Source organism: Centropristis striata, chromosome 21, assembly GCF_030273125.1.
Source record: "Centropristis striata isolate RG_2023a ecotype Rhode Island chromosome 21, C.striata_1.0, whole genome shotgun sequence".
NCBI classification, from domain to species: Eukaryota; Metazoa; Chordata; class Actinopteri; order Perciformes; family Serranidae; genus Centropristis; species Centropristis striata.
Window position 1 is genome coordinate 27304626 of NC_081537.1, and position 18809 is coordinate 27323434.

Genomic DNA, 18809 nt, shown 5'->3' on the forward strand with positions numbered 1-18809 from the left:
GGATTTCCTCATGGGGAATTAAATGACATACATCATTGGACTGGTCTCACAGCTCTCTGAATCTTCCCACGTTGAAAAACTTCACTTTAAGCATCTTACACAAGTTTAAACTTTGGCTCAGGTTTCTGCATTTTCTGGAAGCCGAAAAATATCAAAATCGTCAGGAAAACCTTTTTAAAACACAAAAACAATGGAGAAAGTGACTTGCACAGGCAAACGATCCATAAACCCTGGTTTATTAAAACGATTAACTAGTGGTTATTTTTTTATCATTTACAACCATTTGTATCAGTTTTGATAACAGCTTACGTCTGAGAATACAGTGGCATTGGAAACAAAGTCCAACAGTGGAAGACACACATCAGATGTCAGCCAAGAGTTTATATAGTTTATCTTAAAAAAATCCTTCTTTTTTATGTTAAACTGAGTGTGAGGACACCTGGAATGTTGCTAATAATACCCAATTGGACAGAAGACATGGTTAATAAAGTAGGTCAAAGTTGAAGTGGTAAAGCTTGGGACAAACATAAAGACTAGCTGAAACTCGACCGACTAGACAAACCACACGTCTTTTACAGATTTATTTAGTAAGTCGTAAGACAACACACTGAACCACTGGTCAGAAACCACAAAGATTGACTAAAAATAGTCTCTATGTCATCACCGATTGGTTTGGGGTTCAGCTGAATATTGTCAGATGGTATTGGCCTATCAAAGACATATCAATATTCATCGTATTGGCATATACGTTATCTGATATGCACCAATAAGAAAACCTTTTATAACACAAATATAAAGCAGAAAACACTACTTGGGGTGATCAGGGGATGATGTCTGCAATGTATTTATTTTTTATTTAAATTCTCAGCATACACTGAACATAGGGTCTTGACATATATTTATCTATTTATCCATTTATTCTTTATTTTCTCAGTTATCAAATTAATTAGGCCAACATTACACATGAAATGGATGAGAAAACTATGTGTTTTTGCCTTAAACGCCTTGTTATTAGCATAAAGTGGGCTCATGGGTCCCCATGGTGCCCATTTTCATTCAGATATCTTGAGGTCAGAGGGCAGCATTGAAAAAAAATTGGAGCATTATGTCACCCCCTTCACAAGACCCAATCAAATGTGATTGCTTGGATCTAGATGTGATATCAATATCTTTATCTATCTGTAAGCCTAAAAATGAGTCTGCAACAGCCTCTGAAAGAACAAAAACGGTTATCAAATTCTTATGGACTTTCTGGGTTTGAACCAAATGCAGCCTGGTTAGGATGATATGGGCAATAAATGAAAGAATGCTTGCAAACTCTGAAAGAAATCACATTAACTTGATTATAGGCCATATATATCACTGCATACCATCTTAATGTTTTAATCAATACAGTTATACATTTGTAATTAATAAAAAATATGAACATGCCGAATGTTCTGTCATCTATTATTCCATTACTTTGCTTGGTGTTTTATGTTTTGCAGCGGTACCATTTTAGTACGAGTATTGAGATATTAAGGCTGATATTGTAAAAAAGGCATAACTTTGGTATTGTGACAACACTAATTGTTTGGTTATATTAGCATATTACTCAACAGGGATAAATATAAATAAAGGAAATAGCCACAGGCTATGAACGCACACGTTGCATCCTACTGATCCTGAATGTCTAGTTCTTCACAAGCAGACTTTACACAACATAACAGCTTTACACAACAGAACCAGCGTTGTCTAAAAGGTCAATTAATTTCCACTCATAAACGCGCAGGTATTTTTCAGTCATCTGGCAACATAGCTCCAGAACAAATACATCCTCCAGTCGTGCCATAGAGTTGACCATTCTGAGATAGAGGGCTCCTGCATCAAATTGCACTACACTGCAAAGGCGCTTATGATAATGTTTACCTCCTGTGCTCATTTAATTGTGCTGCTATATGTCTATAAATAAGTACACTGCTGTGCTGCAAGATAATTATCCCCATAGAGGTTCATATTCTTGGGAAGAATATCTGTTTTTTTTCACGGCTGTTCCACTCCTGGGCAGAGAACTCAAATGTCTTTGTCAACACTAGAAGCTAGGCTGTAACAAAGACAAAGAGCTGGACAAATAGGGACTAGGAGAGCTGCACACAATATTCTGGAACCATTCCTTGCAGCCTGCTGCCTAAAAATAGTTGGTCATGGAGTGCTGAGTTGAAAAGCAGATGTCTGACTTTTTTAACTGTTGCATGACTAGGCAATTTGCTGTAAATAGTTATAGGAAAGGAGGTGTGTGGAGGTAGAAAGGGTGACAGAAACACTAGGAAAGAAAGAAACCTATATCCAGTGTTAGTGAGGGTCTCTGGGAGTATTTTTTATTTTTATTTTGTTTGTTTCATTTCTCCCTCATTACATTTTTTGGTTTAGTCTGCCACACATGTTAACAGAAAGAATAAATAGAATTTGTAGTCACATATTTCCATTATGTACAAGTTGCAAGCTTCAAGCACACTGAGGCCACAGCTACTGCTCAAGAAGCCGATGTAATGAAAGTGTATGAAGACTACAAGGGATTATCTCCAAAGAACAGAATCTAGGCCAGTTTACTTCCAGATAAGTTTAAAGTTGTGGAGATGAAATCATAGAAAACCAAAACGTTTGGGATAAAATGGAACAAATTCACAGAGTAATCTCCTCTAGGGTTGGGCCGATGGATGACGCCATCGTCCATTTGCGATGGCTGTCAGCCATCGACCACTGAGTCCAACATGGTGATGTAAAAGCCCCCACACCCTGTCCACACCAACACCAGGGTACAAGTTTGCAGTGGTATTCACACACTGTGTGCCTAAAAATATGGCTGGGTGATATATCAATATAATATATATATAATATATATATATATATATATATTTTTTTTTTTTTTTTTTTTTTTTAAATATGATATGGAATTAGACCATATCGCATATATCCATATAGTTAAAAAAATGTCTTTCTTTATATATATAAATGCTGCTCTTACTAGGGTTTGTCATATTTAGTTCTTTTGTAATGTTCATTATTCTTTTCTCATATAAATATACTTATTTCAGAAAAAGATTGGCCTATTTTATCTCATAGGCTATTTTTATTTCAGATATTTTCTTATTTAAATGTGCACTTTATGGAGCTTTGATTTGAAAAAAAGGTACTCCTATGACTTTTGGTCCATATCGCCCAGCCCTACTTTAAAAGAAACAATACTGATTTATCAACGGTGCATGGATTGATTTTGCGAGTACAACGGGAGCTGCTCACTTTTTCCAAAATCGAGTTTGAACGAAGTGAAAAGGTGTTTGTTTGAACTAATCTGAAATTTTACGACTGCATTTATCTTCACAGTCTATGGAACAACTCATTTCTTCTACAGTGTTTTCCCCCCACATGATTTGATGCGTGTGGATGACTCATGCAGGCAGTATCATGGTCCATCGTGATGTTTCACTGCGTTACATGTCAATTCAAGAGACATTGCACAACCCTAATCTCAGTTTGTTGCCATATTCAGCAGTCATTTACTGCTAACAATTTGAGAACAAATATTTTGACATTAAGTGTATCTCAATTTGTCCAATTCAATTCTGATCCCATAAAACTGCAAAACTATGTGTAAACAGGACTACAATTCCAGCATTGTTCATCCAATGTTGCTGTAAATACCCTAAAATTAAAGCTGAATGTTATTTAACCTTACAGCCACTCTTACACATCAGACATAATGTTCCAGAGGAAAGAGACACACCAACAAAAACAAAATCACTGGCCAAATACTTGAAACCAGCAATGAGCTGAATCCAACAATAATGGACTGTGGTAGATTTTGTTGTTGAATCCCATTACACAAAATGCAGCATTTAGAGGTAGGAGTGTAGAAAAACTTGTGGACGGGTTATGACAAGAAGGGCCCACAGGCATGAAAGCCTTCAACATCCATCTGACTCCTACCCTCAAAAGACTTGACTGAACAGTGATGAACCGCATATTAAAGGAGACATATTATCCTCTTTTTCAGCTTTATACTAGACCATATTAACATTCTTTAATGTTCAAAAAACAAATTATTTTTCTTATACTGCTTCTGCTTTTATACTACTTCTTATACTGAATATACCTGTATTCACCCTGTGACTGACACACTGAGTTTTAGTGACTGTCTCTTTAAGTGCCCCTCCTAAAAAAAGGCCAGTCTGCTCCGTCTGGTCAGTGTTTCTGGTACTTCTGCATGTACGATCCAGATTCTCTGTGCCATCAGTGCAGCCGCGTAATGACAGTAACGTCACTGTAGCGGCATTTTCTACCTTTATATAATATAGTTGTGACATCACAACCTTACAGAAGTCGTCATAGCTCGTTTAAAGACAGTTTCTGAATACAGATTGTGTGAACTTCTCCATGGATTTATATAGCATCTAGACCTGCTTTATCAGAAAAAAAGTAATGGAATGCTCATTTTTTATAATAAGTAAGGCTGCATAATATTTCTTTCAGCATCAACACTGTGATGTGCACATGTGCAATAATCACCTCTACAGATGTGTGATGTACTTTTTTTTTTTTTTAACTTTTTTGCCGCTTGATTAAAAAAAAACTTGTACAGTTCTTGTTTTACATTACTAATGTTCTGCCTTTTCTTTTAAGACAGGTGGTCTTATGCCTATGTGGCAGCTGGTGTTGTTACGAAAGTGAGTATGGAACCTGCAAGTGCTGCTGACAAAGTGAAGCGCACAGAGACTGTGAAAAACTGTTTTTCTTTTTGAAATAATGTTATCAGGGTGTCTCCCACCCATTCTTCACTGCAGAGTTGCTGGACTATAAAAGCTACTAAGCAAGGCTAATGGAAAACCTAACAAAGTTAGCAACCAGAGCTCTCCCATCTACAGTTCAGAGCTGCGACGCTGGAAACATAACATTAATCTACAAGAGAAGTCTGTCTGATGGAACATAATTCACTCTGATTTGTATCTTGGATTGACAGAGTTTGTTGCTGGTAACATGCAGCCTCTGCATGCACAGCGAACCATGACATGTCAGATTATTGACTTTAGGCTGTAATTGATAGAAGAGTATTATATGAATACAATGGAGTCATGTGAGTCAACCAGAGTATTAAAATTTCCTTTCAAAATCCCTTCAGTAGTCACCACCCATACCTGCTTTTTTGTTTGTTTGTTAGTTGAAAAAGTAAGTATTAAACACAAACATATGTATTTTTAGAAAGTCTTCAGAGTAAAAAGTCATTTTTCAGCTTTATTATTATTATTATTATTGTTATTATTATTATTATTTTCTACACAGATGCACTCTTCTACAAAATAACAATAATCCCCAATAATTCAAAAGCTGTTATTTTTAAAGAGCTTTTTAAGTCATCCCGTGAAAATTCCTATTTTTCATATCACAATTATATCGCTGAAAAATAAATATTGCAATGCAAGTTTTTTCCAATATCGTAAAGCCCAAATGGGATCTTTAACCTGTACTGTGACAACAGTCTGTTATAGAAGAACATGTTCATCACACAATGGACCGCTTTGGTAGAAAGTTGCATTAGAGAAAAAGGAGAGGCTTTAAGTATTTTTTCTCCGCTCCCTTCTGTCCTTTCCACCACATTCCTATCCTCCATTATAAGTTATGTAACTCCTGTTCCTGGATGTATACAGACAGAGAGAGGCTAAAGGGGATAGAAAGATAATGAGAAAAGGCATACTGTTGGGTAAAAAAATGACATTTTTCCCAAAAGTAAACACATGTCCAGTGTATCAAATATGAATCATCTGACTTCTGCTTTATCACAGGGGATTCCAGTGGCATGTCAACAGATAACTCGCTATCCAGTAAACAAATCCATGCAAGCCAAACAAATTCCTTTAATGAGGTTTAATTTGCTTTTCTTCCTACGTGCTAACTGTGCTATGGTTGCCAGGTTTACTTGGGCAGGGCTGCCTAATAATATGTCCAAGATGACAGCTGTACCTGACACTCCTTCACACATGAACAAGTACAACTTGAAATGTTCCAACTCACCGATACCTACATGAACAAGTTACGTATTGTTGCGTCTGACTCACCAGCATTGTGCTTGGCCATGAATCATAGAGTCACACTGTTAAAAAAGTCATTTTTGTCAAAATAGTTTTGTTTGCCTAAATCATCTCCTCATGACGCCAGCCACCTATGGTAAAATCTCCTACATCCTCAGTTGATCAGATCATGTGATTTTACCCCTTTAAGATCATCACTTTTTTGACAGTTTGCCACATTTATAGGCATCAGAAAAGAACCCAGCAAAGAAGAGCTAGAGGGAGATTGTTTAATTATCAGTTTAGTTTATCAGTGTTTTATCGTTGACATTAATATTGGCAACATGTTCCTCTAAGGTGTCTACATAAAAGTGACATGAGCGTGTGATAAACATGACATAGGATGTGTCATGGACATTAATGACACTTTGAAGTAACATTAATGCTCATGATACTTGTCATGTCATGTTTCTGACAGGCTTGTGTGACCCTTATGTAGACACCTTCAAAATAAAGTGTTACCATATCTTGCTTAAGTCACAAAGGCATGTTCAAAAAATGCCTAATTGCTTAAGTTACATAATTAACACACAGTGTTATTACTATGCCAATAGCCATCCTTTGTTACATCCTTTTTGAGTGAAATGATCAATACATGTTACACTTTTCGTGAAGTTTTTTGTGTTTACTGCAAAACTTGATAAAATGAGTTAGGCGATTATTTTTTACAGTGTGAAGATAAACAAGATGCTAGCATTAGCTTTAGTCCCAATAGCAAACCACCAACACGAGGCTAGCTATTTAATAAACTATTTATATTACAAAAGAAACAATGCTGTGGGTTTGTGGCGTGTTATAACTGTTTGCTAACCCAAATTATGTAGTTTCTTGTTGGCAAAGTTTGCGCACTTACTACGAAAATTAAAGACTATGGTCGGAACTTAGCCCAAGGACGGTAACAAGTTAGCCAAGCAAGCTAACAAAATTAAATCCCATCAACTGCCTTACTTTTCTCCACAAGCTACAAGGACCATTTAAGTTCACATTCAGTACTCTCAGTTGTCTTTGTACTTACACAACGCTTCTCGAAATCATCCAGGACACCATGGTTTCTCTCTTTGTTGTGTGTCAGCCCGGTGATAACGTTAATGGCTAGCCGTACCGCTGTTAACGTTAAACTTCTTCAGCCAAAACTTCGATGAGCGGATCTAGGACCAGCTAGGTGTATATTAGTCAACCAACATGTCAGGAAAACGTCCACTCTCACTGCTCTGTCTTTGTAGCCATAGCTAAGCGATGGAATGTCTATCCAATGTGATTCCTGTTGTTTTGTAGCAATCTCTCATCCCTCCAGGTTTCCTCCTTCCCTCTATACTTTACTCCCCAGTTCCTGGCACCACAATGGTGCTCAAATAGCCACTGACGTCAACAGGAAAAGAACAACCTCCCGGACTTGCTATTGGCTAGTTCGGTCTGTTTACAACAAATGCGGACGATCATTGGTTCGCCACCTTTGCCCATGTGACTTTTGCGTTTGACAGCAGCGGTGGGATTTCAAACTCATCGACCTGTGATCTGATTGGCCCGTCTTCAATTCGTGGCGAATTCTAACCAATGGGTGAGCGAAGCAGTGAGGTGTTTGGTGGATTTTTCCCAGCGTTGTTGTTAGGGGCGCATTTTTCTAGCACGGAAATGGACGGCGACTGTGCTATGTTCCAGTTCACTAAGTATAGACAGGGTCAGTCTTAATAATAAATAAGCTTCCCGGTTGCAATATTAGAAACGTCCATGTGTTATTGCAAACTAGTTAAAGAAAAGGTTAATAAACCCCTTCAAAGGAAGTGCTACTGCCCGTAAGAGGCGCAGCGTGAATAAAAACAAGCGCTCCTCGGAAAATAAATAAATAAAATAAAATAAATCTCGTCAGGTAATACTGCATGTGTATTTTAGGATAAGCCGTTATCATTATCTACTTTAAACGTAATACATCAATCTAATGGAGCAAAAAAATAAATAAATTAAATATAAAAAAAGTCAGTCAGTGCTTCTTGATATACAACAAACACTTTTACTTAAATTGAGTTATATAGTCATAAGTAATAAGAGATCATAAAATAGATGTATCAATAATAACAATGATAATAATATAAATAACAAATAATAATAATTGTTATTTTCCAAAATTCTGGAAATTTGTCTTCAGCTTAACAGGTTGATTCAAACACACTACAGCTAATTGGAATACATATAATAAAAGATCAAATAAAGAGACCAAATACATTAAATAAGCTAAAAAAAAAAAAAAACAGGTTTTTACATTTCCTTAGTCCAGAACCAAAATCCTCAAAGTTTTATCATATATGCGTTGTGCAAGGAATGACATATTAAAACATATTAAATCCTATTTATGGTGCATTTCTTACATATGCATAAAACAAGTGCAGTTTTCTTTTACCTGTATTAACCCTGAGCTTCATATTTATTTTCTATTCTCACTGTATCTAGATTTCTGTATTCCTTCTGAAGTACACAATTTTAAAGACAAAATGTGTAATATTTAAAGCCTTTTAGGGAGACTCCACAGAAGCAACACTACAAGAGATGATGTATGAGAAATTAATGATTTTATTTTATTTATTGCATTTTCACTGAAGGTAAGTAGTTTGGGGGAAACAACTGACTTGATACCTGAGATACAAATGCAGTGGACTGCCTTTGTCTTCTCATTACATAAACCACACCAGTCTTTAGGTCGTAATCATATTCATTACAGTTTTCCATACACAGCACTTGGCAGCCACATTCCCCATCTGTGAGCTTCAGCATGCCTGTCTCTTTGTGTGTGCACGTCTATCTCTGTGTGTAGATAGTGATATCTCTGCACATAAACATGTGTGTGAGCTTGTATGGTACAGCTTTGAGTTTGTGCCTTTTTATATTTGCACATGTGCATGTTTGTGACCACATGCAGATGTTTTGTGTACATATGTGATACGAGTATATGTGTGTATGGGGGGAGGAGGGGGGGTTCAAAGCTACTTGTTATTCATGAAGGCGGCTGCTGCAGTGTGCAGCAGTGTGAGGGAGATTCCCAGTGGAGCCTCTCTGGTCACACTGCCTGTCTGGGACAGCATCAGCATCAGGATCACAGCTGAACAGAAAGCACCTCCACAGTATTCAGCAGCTCACCTCACAGTACTCTATAATGACACACACACAGCTGCAAAAACAAACAGTCTAAAACATGCATATTTGCAAATTATTTTTTCCAATTTTGTGTGCAGGGGATATATATATATTTCTCATTAACTTCTATGGCAGCAAATGGCATATGAATAACACGCTGAGCGACATTATTGACAGAGCCTTTGCTGGATGGGTGGGAGGGGTGATGGATTGGTCCAACAAACACAAGATTTTGACCCAGGAGATGCATGTTTGTGTCCCAGTGTGCAAAGAAATTGTTTGATAGTTATAGTTATTGTAGTGTTTTGTTACGTTTGTGACATCATCACTCTCTATGTCTGTCCATTTCGTTTTTATCCAACAACCTAACCAAATTTTTTCTTGTTTTGTTGCCTAAACCAAAGAAAGTAGATGCATTTTACAATGGTTAACAGTGCCATAAAGCAGGTAAAATTCTCCCCATAATAACAAAATTACATATTTTTTGTCGGCCAACATGGAAGTTAGCATCGCCATGGGGTCTACTGAGAATTCACCTATGGGATTTCTGCAGAAAATAAACTCTGTGGTAAACACACGTTTCTGATGTTTACATTCAGCAGGATAATTTTCACAAATGAACACCACTTCTATGATGTTTGCATTAATGCAGCCGACAGAAGTAAAAAGCTAAGCTAAAGTTAAGTTTGCTTTAGCACATAAAAGCACCACTAGAGGCTGTAAAGCGGACTAGTGAGGGTTTCTGGTCCATGTCCAGCATCACAATGTTTAAAAATCCCTGACACCCCAAGCAAATTTCACAACTGGGGGAATTAATTAACATATTTTATGCCGGACAAAAAAATCTCCTAAATTTGTGTTAACCTCAGACTTTATTTCAGGGGGAAAAAAAATCCATCCAAAATCCTCATTTAGTTTGAGAGGATAGATCCCAGTGCGCTAAAATGCTAACTTATTTCCTGGTTTAAGAACTGTGGCGCCAAATTCATCAATCTAGACTATGTTTGGCCATAGAGATGTCTGCTTTCTCTTAAATATAATGAAACTATATGGCATTCAGCTTCTGGGGCTTAAAGTGCATTTTCATGGCGGAAAATATTTTATTTATAGTGTAGTTCCTACATGACACTGCCCATATTAATACAGCCAAGTGCCATATAGTCCCATTATATTCAAGAGAAAGCAGACATCTATGGTGGTCAGTATCTCCAACACTCGGCACCTTACACAAATAGCATATATATATATATATATTGAATTTTTGGGTTAACTGTCCCTTTAAGTGCATTCAATCATTCAATCCTGCAACATTCAGTAACATACTACACATATAATGTAACATTAACAACCTGTTTAACAAGATCATATTCATCACTATATCAAGAGATATACAGAACAATATATTTTCTCACATCTTACTCTAGTTGTTCATTCTTATGCCCTTCCCATTTTGGATGTTGCTAAATGAGTGTGTGTTGTGTTCAGTATTTCCCAATTCCAGTACTTCCCCACCAAGATAACACACCTGCCCTCACACATAGCTCTGTTTCATTCAGATTAGGTGGGAGGGAATGCCAATTAAAATCATGCAAGAATCTCTGTTTGACCTTTTGTCCCGTCTGCTTACTTGAAAGCAGTTGCTGTTGTGGATTCACAATATCTTAAGCAAACGCTTTATCAGCGCTAGACAGGAGCTTTAAAGCCTGCCACAAGAATGTATTTATACCAGCTTTCCTTTTACACATGTACAGTATGTGGAGGTGTAAAATAATCTTTGAAATTATTCTGATGTTATAGTGCTTTGGGCACAGTCTTCATGTTGCTTTTTTGATTATTAACTGTTCATGTCACCAGATTGAGGGAGGAGCTTTAACTGTTTTCAAGTTAAGACTGAACGTTGCTTGTATTAATAGGCGTGTTTCCATTGAGTACTTCTTGAGTTCTTTATGGCTTGCAGCTGAGTGTTTTGGCTCCGCTCACTAGTTAGTTCCCCTCAGCCTCTGTTCCGAATGTGACAACAGACTAGGGTGGTAAGCAGTGTCGCCAACTTAGTGACTTTGTCGTTATATTTATTCAGGCCCCTCTAGAGACTCTTTTTCAAAAAAGCAACTAGCGAGAAATCTAGCGACTTTTTCTGGTGTTATCGGAGACTTTTGGAGACTCGTTCCTACTCTTCTTAACGAGTAGCAGGCGCCGTCCCAAAGCACTCACAAGCGGCCCAGCGGCAGAAAATGTTAATCCCTCAGCGTCCAGTTTTCACCAGTCTGCAAATAAATCACGCATGTGCAAAATCGACGGCTCAACCGTATCTAATCAGCATCGACTAGTCAGTAGCGGCTCAGGTAGCGGCTCAGAAAGTATCTACCCGAAGCAGCTGAGCTTCTACCTGAACTGCAAACCGGTGGAGTTGTGTGGAGCTTGGGCGGATCCTCTTTCCCAAGCCACACCCATAGTGGCTCACTAGCGGGAAAAGTATCTAATGGAAACACGTGTGTCCACATTACCCTTGTCTTACAATTTGACCACCAGACCGTTTTTTGTTGTGGTTCTTTTTTTTCACCACAAAACAGTCAACAAAGTCACTGTACAGATCCAACATATCCTTATGAACGGTTTCACAGGATATCCTCTGAAAATGTTTGTTTAACAGTTCGTATAATACCTTATGAAATCACAGTTGTAAATACAAAGTTAATGTTGCAACATGGAATTACTTGGTTGGGTTTAGGCACCCAAACAACATGGCTAAGTTTATGCACAAGATGTGGAAGTTGACGTAGAACCAACAAGTCCTCTGAGCCATATGACCCAACAGATGTTTTAAACATGTGGCTAACTGTCATTGTTTAAACTATTTTTAGTTTATTCTGGTGTTTATTTTTCGTATTTCGTGTATTTTACTTTTGGGTTTGTTGTGGCTTTTATTTTGTTAGTTTTGGGTTTGGCTTCCTGGGCACTCCCCTCCATAGACTCTGGTTGGCTGAGGAGCTCGAGGCAGGCCATACAGCTGAGGATCATTCACTGCAATCACTGCCGGTAGATAGTATTTTCAAGTGTTTTGTCTCTGTGGTAACACATGCTTTTTGTTCTTTTTTCCAGTGCCTCTGACTACTTCTGCCCTGCTCCACAGCCTCACTTATTGCTACTCAGCTTCAACTACACGAACTGCACTTCCCCCTTGAGCCCTTTGTTTGAGTTATTTAACAAACCCTGTTTCCAACTCAAGTCTCCACTTTTGGGTTACTCATTTTCTTGACGCCACAGTTACAGTTGACATTGTTAAATGTTCCAGATTGGTTAGGTTTAGGCAACAAAAATACTTGGTTAGCTTTAGGAAAAAATTGCTTAACGTAAAGTGTGAGGCAGTTACGGTACTTACAGTAGTTATGGTAGGTACATATTTGCCATAATACGTGACGTAAACCTTGCTGTAGCTACACATGAAAGTGAAGCTACATACACGTACGTAACAAAATAACAATGTTGGGATTTGCTTTCACTGGGGGAACGAACAATGGTGTCGTGGGTCAAAGTGTGTCAAGGTGACTTTAACATACGGCTGTTTGTGGGTTAGCATGGTCTGAATATTTAATTGGATCATATGCATCAAAAATCCACTTTGACAGCTAAAGCCATCCGGCTGCCCAGCTGTCATTTACATTACTACACCTGTTCAATAAACATTACACAATATGGAAATAAGATAAGTAATGCGTTAGTCTCACCTCATCATAGTTCAAGGTGCTTTTCCTTTCAGTGGTTTAATATTCTAATCCACCGCTATGACCTCTTTCTTCTATTTTTTGCTTCTTTCCTCTTTCCTTTTGTTCATTTAGCGTGACAGGGTTCCTTTAGTGTCTTTCCCCCTTTTTCCCCTTCTCCACTCATCTTCCCCTGCTTCTTTTCCTTCATCATCCCATCTCTCTCTTTCTCTCTCTTTCCCTCTTGCATCCCACCCTGGAGGTCGCTCCAGGCTGTTTGCTTTCTACATACTTCACACACAATCCTCGATGCTGTCCTTAAGATCCCTACACTCTGCGCACACAGGCAGACGCACACAAGCGTGCAATCCTCCATAGCTACATGCACACACACACAAACCTTCCCTCTCTTGTTCTCCTTCTGTTCCTCTGTATTATTCTCTCCTTCACCTACTCTCTCACTCTCTCTCTGTAGCTGTAAAAGAGCAAAACAATGCAAAGCACTAAATCCGCACTGAAAGAAAGAGACCAAACATGTCAACGGCATTTAAAATTCTGAATGAAATGTTCACATACAAAAGAACAAGATTAAAGAGGTGTTAAATACAAATATAAGCAGCAGGTTGTAATGAATGGAATGATAGATAATAGAAATAAACTTTTTTTTTATGTGCCTTTTCTTCACAATGTTACAAAGTGCTTCACAGGGGGAAAAAACATCAGATAAGTTAAATCAAATCAAATACAACACAGAGATGATAAAACACCAAAACATATTAAATATTCATCAATGCTCTCTTACAAAAGAAGTTTTAAGACAGGATTTAAAAGATGTTAAATTGCCTCAGGGAATTCCCAGACACAAGGGTGGGTCAATAAATTCTTAATACAATTGAAAAAAGGCCCTTAATGCTTTAAAAGTAGGGATGGGAATTGATACGATTATACTGATACCAGTGTTGATCGATCCTGCTTATCAGTCTGATTCTTTATTGATTCCATTACTTATTCCTGAGCAATTTTCTGTGTGGAAAAAGTAGGTATACAGTGTAGAAACAGCCAAGAGTCAACCAACATAAAGAGCATTAAAGAAGTAAAAAAATGCATGTGTAAACTTATAAATTAGTAGGAGATGAGAATTACCTGATTTTGGAGATTTTCTTAAGCTAAAAGATTGAAAACAGTGGGCCAAGAACAGACCCTTGAGGAACGCCACAATTAAAATGGTCAGCAGAAAAACAGGCTTCTTTTATAAAAACAGAGAAGGTTCTATTGGAAAACTGTATGAAAGAAGGTGATATAGAGCAGTTCCCTTACAACAAACACAGGTTTGCAGACGGTGCACAAGAAGTGTGATCAATCATGTGTAAAGCACCTCTCAAATCTAAAAGCACTGGGACTGGGCAAACAACTCTATCAGCTGTTAAAAGAAAAATATAGCTTTACAGCCCTTGAGCTTTAATAATGGTGCTCATAAAACATTTTTACATTTTTGGACAAATTCTTTTCATCAGTCATTGGTTTCCATTCATTACAATATTGCAATTTGTTGAATCCAATAATGCATATTGAGTACAGACTGATTTGCAAAATGTGCAATGCTCTCCCTCCAATTATAAATTTGATGCAGACTATTTCATGAGTCGGTGAGTTCATTTTCACACTAAAACAATGGAAAACAATGGATGCCTAGAAGAGTATGTTATTTTTTTTTAGTAAACAGGACCTACTAACCAACTGTTTAAAAAAAATATTTCCACCATGTTTTTTCTCTGTTTTGCTATATCCACTCCCACACTTCCTTACATTTGGTTATTCATTCATTTCATTCATGCAACTGGTATTTGCACAAGGTGGTCCAATGAGGGTTGTTAACTCTCTTTTACATAGGAGCCCTGTGTACACAGAACACAAATGCAGAGATACTGTGTGACATGTTGCTGTTATGCGTCAAATTTAAAACTGCAACTGAAATAAGAGGGGATAAAACACACTTTAAAACCAGCACTAACTAATAAGAGACACATTAAACCTAAAATCTTCACAACTTAAAAACTAATTTCAGGCACATTAAGTTTTATCAAAGGAATAGCTTTTGCAGAATAGCTTCATTGTCTGGAACTTTGTTTTACAAATAGGGTTTTAAGAATACACAACCAATGCCTCAAGCATTGTCTTTTCTGTAAAGGTAACATGTCATTATTATTATCATATTTATAATATGATATAATATTAAAATAATAAAATAAAATATAGGTAGTTAGTGGAGCTCACAAATAAAACCACCGGTGCAGAATTGTAACTTTAAATGACTGCAATTATCAACATGACTTTCTTCCTAAGGCTATGATAATTGCCTACAGGATTGCTGCTGATGCTGTTTATTATAGTGGCAGAAACTAAGTAGTACTAGTGCTAATATTACAGTAGTAATAGAAACAGAAGTTGGCTCCACTTGCTGTTCATTGTAGTCCTGCTAGTTCTACAAGTAAGAGCAGTTCGTCACCCTGTTAAAATAATCGCCTAACTCATTTTTTCAAGTTTTGCAGGAAACTTCACCAAAAGTGTAACATATGACATTTATTGATCATTTCACTCAAAAAGAATATAACAAAGGATGGCTATTGGCATAGTAATAACACTGTGTGTAAATTATGTAACTTAAGAGAAATAAATGACTTAGGCATTTTTTTGAACATGCCTTTGTGACTTAAGCAAGATATGGTAACACTTTATTTTGAAGGAGTCTACATAAGAGTCACACAAGTCTGTCAGAAACATGACATGACAAGTATTATGAGCATTAATGTTACTTCAAAGTGTCATTAATGTTCATGACACATCCCATGTCATGTTTATGACACGCTCATTTCACTCTTATGTAGACACCTTAGAGTAAAGTGTTACCAATATCAGTGTCAACAATAAAACACTGATAAACTAAACTGATAACTAAACAATCTCCCTTCAAAATAAAGTGTTACCATATCTTGCTGAAGTCACAAAGCCGTGTTCAAAAAATTGCCTAAGTCACATTTTATTTTGATTTAGGCATAATAAATCTGCTTAAGTCACACACTTGACATAGGCCATTATCTTAAAGGGGTAAAATCACATTATCTGATCAAATGAGGATGTAGGTGATTTTACCATAGGTGGCCGGCGTCATGAGGAGATGATTTAGGCAAAAAAACAATTTGGACAAAAAGTGACTTAGGCGATTATTTTAACAGGGTGACGTTATTATAGTGGCAGCAAGTAGTACTAGCGCTGCTATTACAGTAGTAATAGAAACAGAAGTTGGCTCGACTTGCTGTTCATTGTAGTCGTGCTAGTTCTACAAGTAAGAGCAGTTACAGTAGTTTTGCGAAAGTAGTACCAATAGGGTTCAAATGGGCGGAGGGACACAACCGTGCTTCGGCCTGTGAATGCCTTGGGATCCAGCGGAGAAACACGACTATGGATGGCGGCGGTGATGCGGCTCAGTGTTCCACCGTTTTTTCACGCTGAGAGAAAAGAGACTGACGCTTGAGCGGGTGGAGACTGCTACACATTTAAATCCCCCGGGTCGGTTTTTCAGCGTTTAGCAACAAACAACTTTTCCTTTTTTTATTTTCTTTCTATCGTTGGACTCTTTAGAACAGGTTTAATGTCGTAAATGACAGGTCTGTAAGGGCGTCGTTGTTGGGAAGTTTTTTCGAGGGGGGGTTTTGACCAGCATAGGGCCATGATGGCAGTCGAGGCTCGGCCGGAGCTGGTCGGGAAGCGGTTCCTCTGTGTCAGCGGGGACGAGCCGCCTGAAATCGGCGACATCGGTCGGTGGCCGTGGAGGTCCGGGGTCATACGAGCAGTTAACCATCGTGACAGCGACAATCCCGACCTGACGGTAAGGGAAACGATTACTTTGTCCTCCTCTTTGGTCTGTTACATGCAAAGCAAATGAGAAAATCTCTGTGGTTGTAGGATTGCCAGGCGGAAATTATTTTGTGGCTTTCTCTTGGTTATTATGGCTCTTTTGACCAATGGGTACGGCGCTGGTATTTGTCCCTGTTTTGCCAAAATATTTGTCATTGTTGTGTGAATTAGTTCTGCCAGTTATTTGACCACTTAGCTTACAAGTTAACCCTCTGGGCTCTGAGCCTATTTTGGCCGTTTTTGAACACTTTTGATTTTGCCCTTCATGTACCACATAAAAAATGTTTACTATACCCATATTTGGTATCATTTTTTTCTTCACCTATATGATCTGACAATTATTTTTTCGATTTAACCTACTTTATCAACATATTGAGGCCAAAATCATGAAATCCGAGTTGAAAAATTATACTATTTACTACAATTAAAACCACAAATATGCTCAATGAACTGTTTGGAACATAGGATACAAATATGAACATATAAAAAGGTAACATTTAAATATAATAAAACTACATACAAAAATGTCTGTATATTTATAGGCATTTTCCTTGTTAGCTGCAACTCCTCAAAACAAACTATGTGCAAAATTACATATTATCATTACTATCTTATCTTATTGTCATATCTTTGGTTTTACATGACATGGGGATGTCAATGTTGAATTTTTTTCTGTTAAACTTCACGTGATGTGATCAGGACGGCAGGATCATAGAGCCCAGAGGGTTAATGGGAGGCAGACTACCAGTAGGGGGTTATGGAAAGCAAACAGCCAACGGTGGTCCAGACACTCTGCTTATTTACGTGATAAAATCCTCAAACTTCTGTAACTCGTAAACCATTTACTGCGGCTAAGACAAACCGCCATATTTTCATATCTTGTAAGAATGGTTAAACCACAGTGGGCTCCGTGTATAGGTGTCGATCATCGTGTCTCCAAGCCATAAGGGACATTTAACGTGTTCATTTAAAAATAAGACATTCGTCAAGGAGAAACACCTGGAATTTGAACAGATATGTCCTCTGCGATCGGTTGCATTCGTGAAAGCATGTGTAGGAATTTGAGTCCCGAGCAGCTAAATGCTTTAATCTGCTGTATAGTGCAAATCAGCTGATGAAGGTATGGTTAGCTTTCTAGATTTACCCCGCGCTACAGCCTTCACGTTGAGCTAATCCCTATTATCTCGTGGTTATTGGTCACAATCCACGTTATTTGAGCGTGATAATCGACCATAAAGCCCCGTCTGCCTGTATTTTTCTGGCGGACAACAAGCCCTCCGACTTGGACAGGAGAGGCAGGAATGCTAGGACTTGTAAAAACATAAAACTGGCTCGCTGCAGGCTGAACAATGGGCAGTTTGTCTTCATGTAAAATATTGTCTAAAAATCTCTCCATGTTGTCACTTGTGGATCTTCCAGTAGCGGACATATTTCCTTCTTGAGGTGTAATAATTGCTTTCTTAATACAGTCAGTAGGCAGACAGGGGTTGATGAAAATCTGGGCAGTATATTGGTTTGAATTTCCCTCCTACTTTTAAAAAAGACCAATTTTCATAATGGGTAAACATGCCAAAGCCAGCAAACAATGAAACATTTGCCCTGACAAGCCCTTGGCTGGCAAATCCACAGTACTGTCTCACTGTACAGTGTGCCTGTTCCCCGTTTTCTTTTGTTCACTGAAATCCTTCTATCTGCCTTTGCAGATTAATGGCCAAACCCTAGCACTGTTCTGATGTATTTAGTTGTATTTCTGTTTCCATATGTGCAATTTCTTCGAGGCTACAAGCAGTCAGCTGTCACACCCACATAGATTATTATCATGTTATGGTCATAGGTGTCTGATAGGGTTATTCTTTATGTGTGATTTAATTTGAGAGTCATCTGTGGTAGTAAGATCTTACAGCATGCATGTCACAGGTCCGTCTTTTATGTCATTGACTAGGCATGGTGCTCTGTATGTGTCTTA

The 18809-nt window shown here is 37.8% G+C and overlaps 2 protein-coding genes across 2 annotated transcripts in view; one reads left to right on the top strand and one right to left on the bottom strand.

Moving 5' to 3' along the window:
* The window catches only part of reep3b (receptor accessory protein 3b), a 45876-nt gene extending 38468 nt beyond the window's left edge, over positions 1–7408 (bottom strand). Inside the window, exon 1 of the mRNA XM_059324424.1 lies at positions 7117–7408. Coding sequence (XP_059180407.1) covers positions 7117–7148 — 32 coding nt within the window. The 5' untranslated portion in view covers positions 7149–7408. The remainder of the gene's footprint in view (positions 1–7116) is intronic.
* Positions 7409–16430: 9022 nt separating this feature from the next.
* The window catches only part of jmjd1cb (jumonji domain containing 1Cb), a 145858-nt gene continuing 143479 nt past the window's right edge, over positions 16431–18809 (top strand). Inside the window, exon 1 of the mRNA XM_059324227.1 lies at positions 16431–16814. Within this exon, the coding sequence (XP_059180210.1) occupies positions 16656–16814 (159 nt within the window). The 5' untranslated portion in view covers positions 16431–16655. The remainder of the gene's footprint in view (positions 16815–18809) is intronic.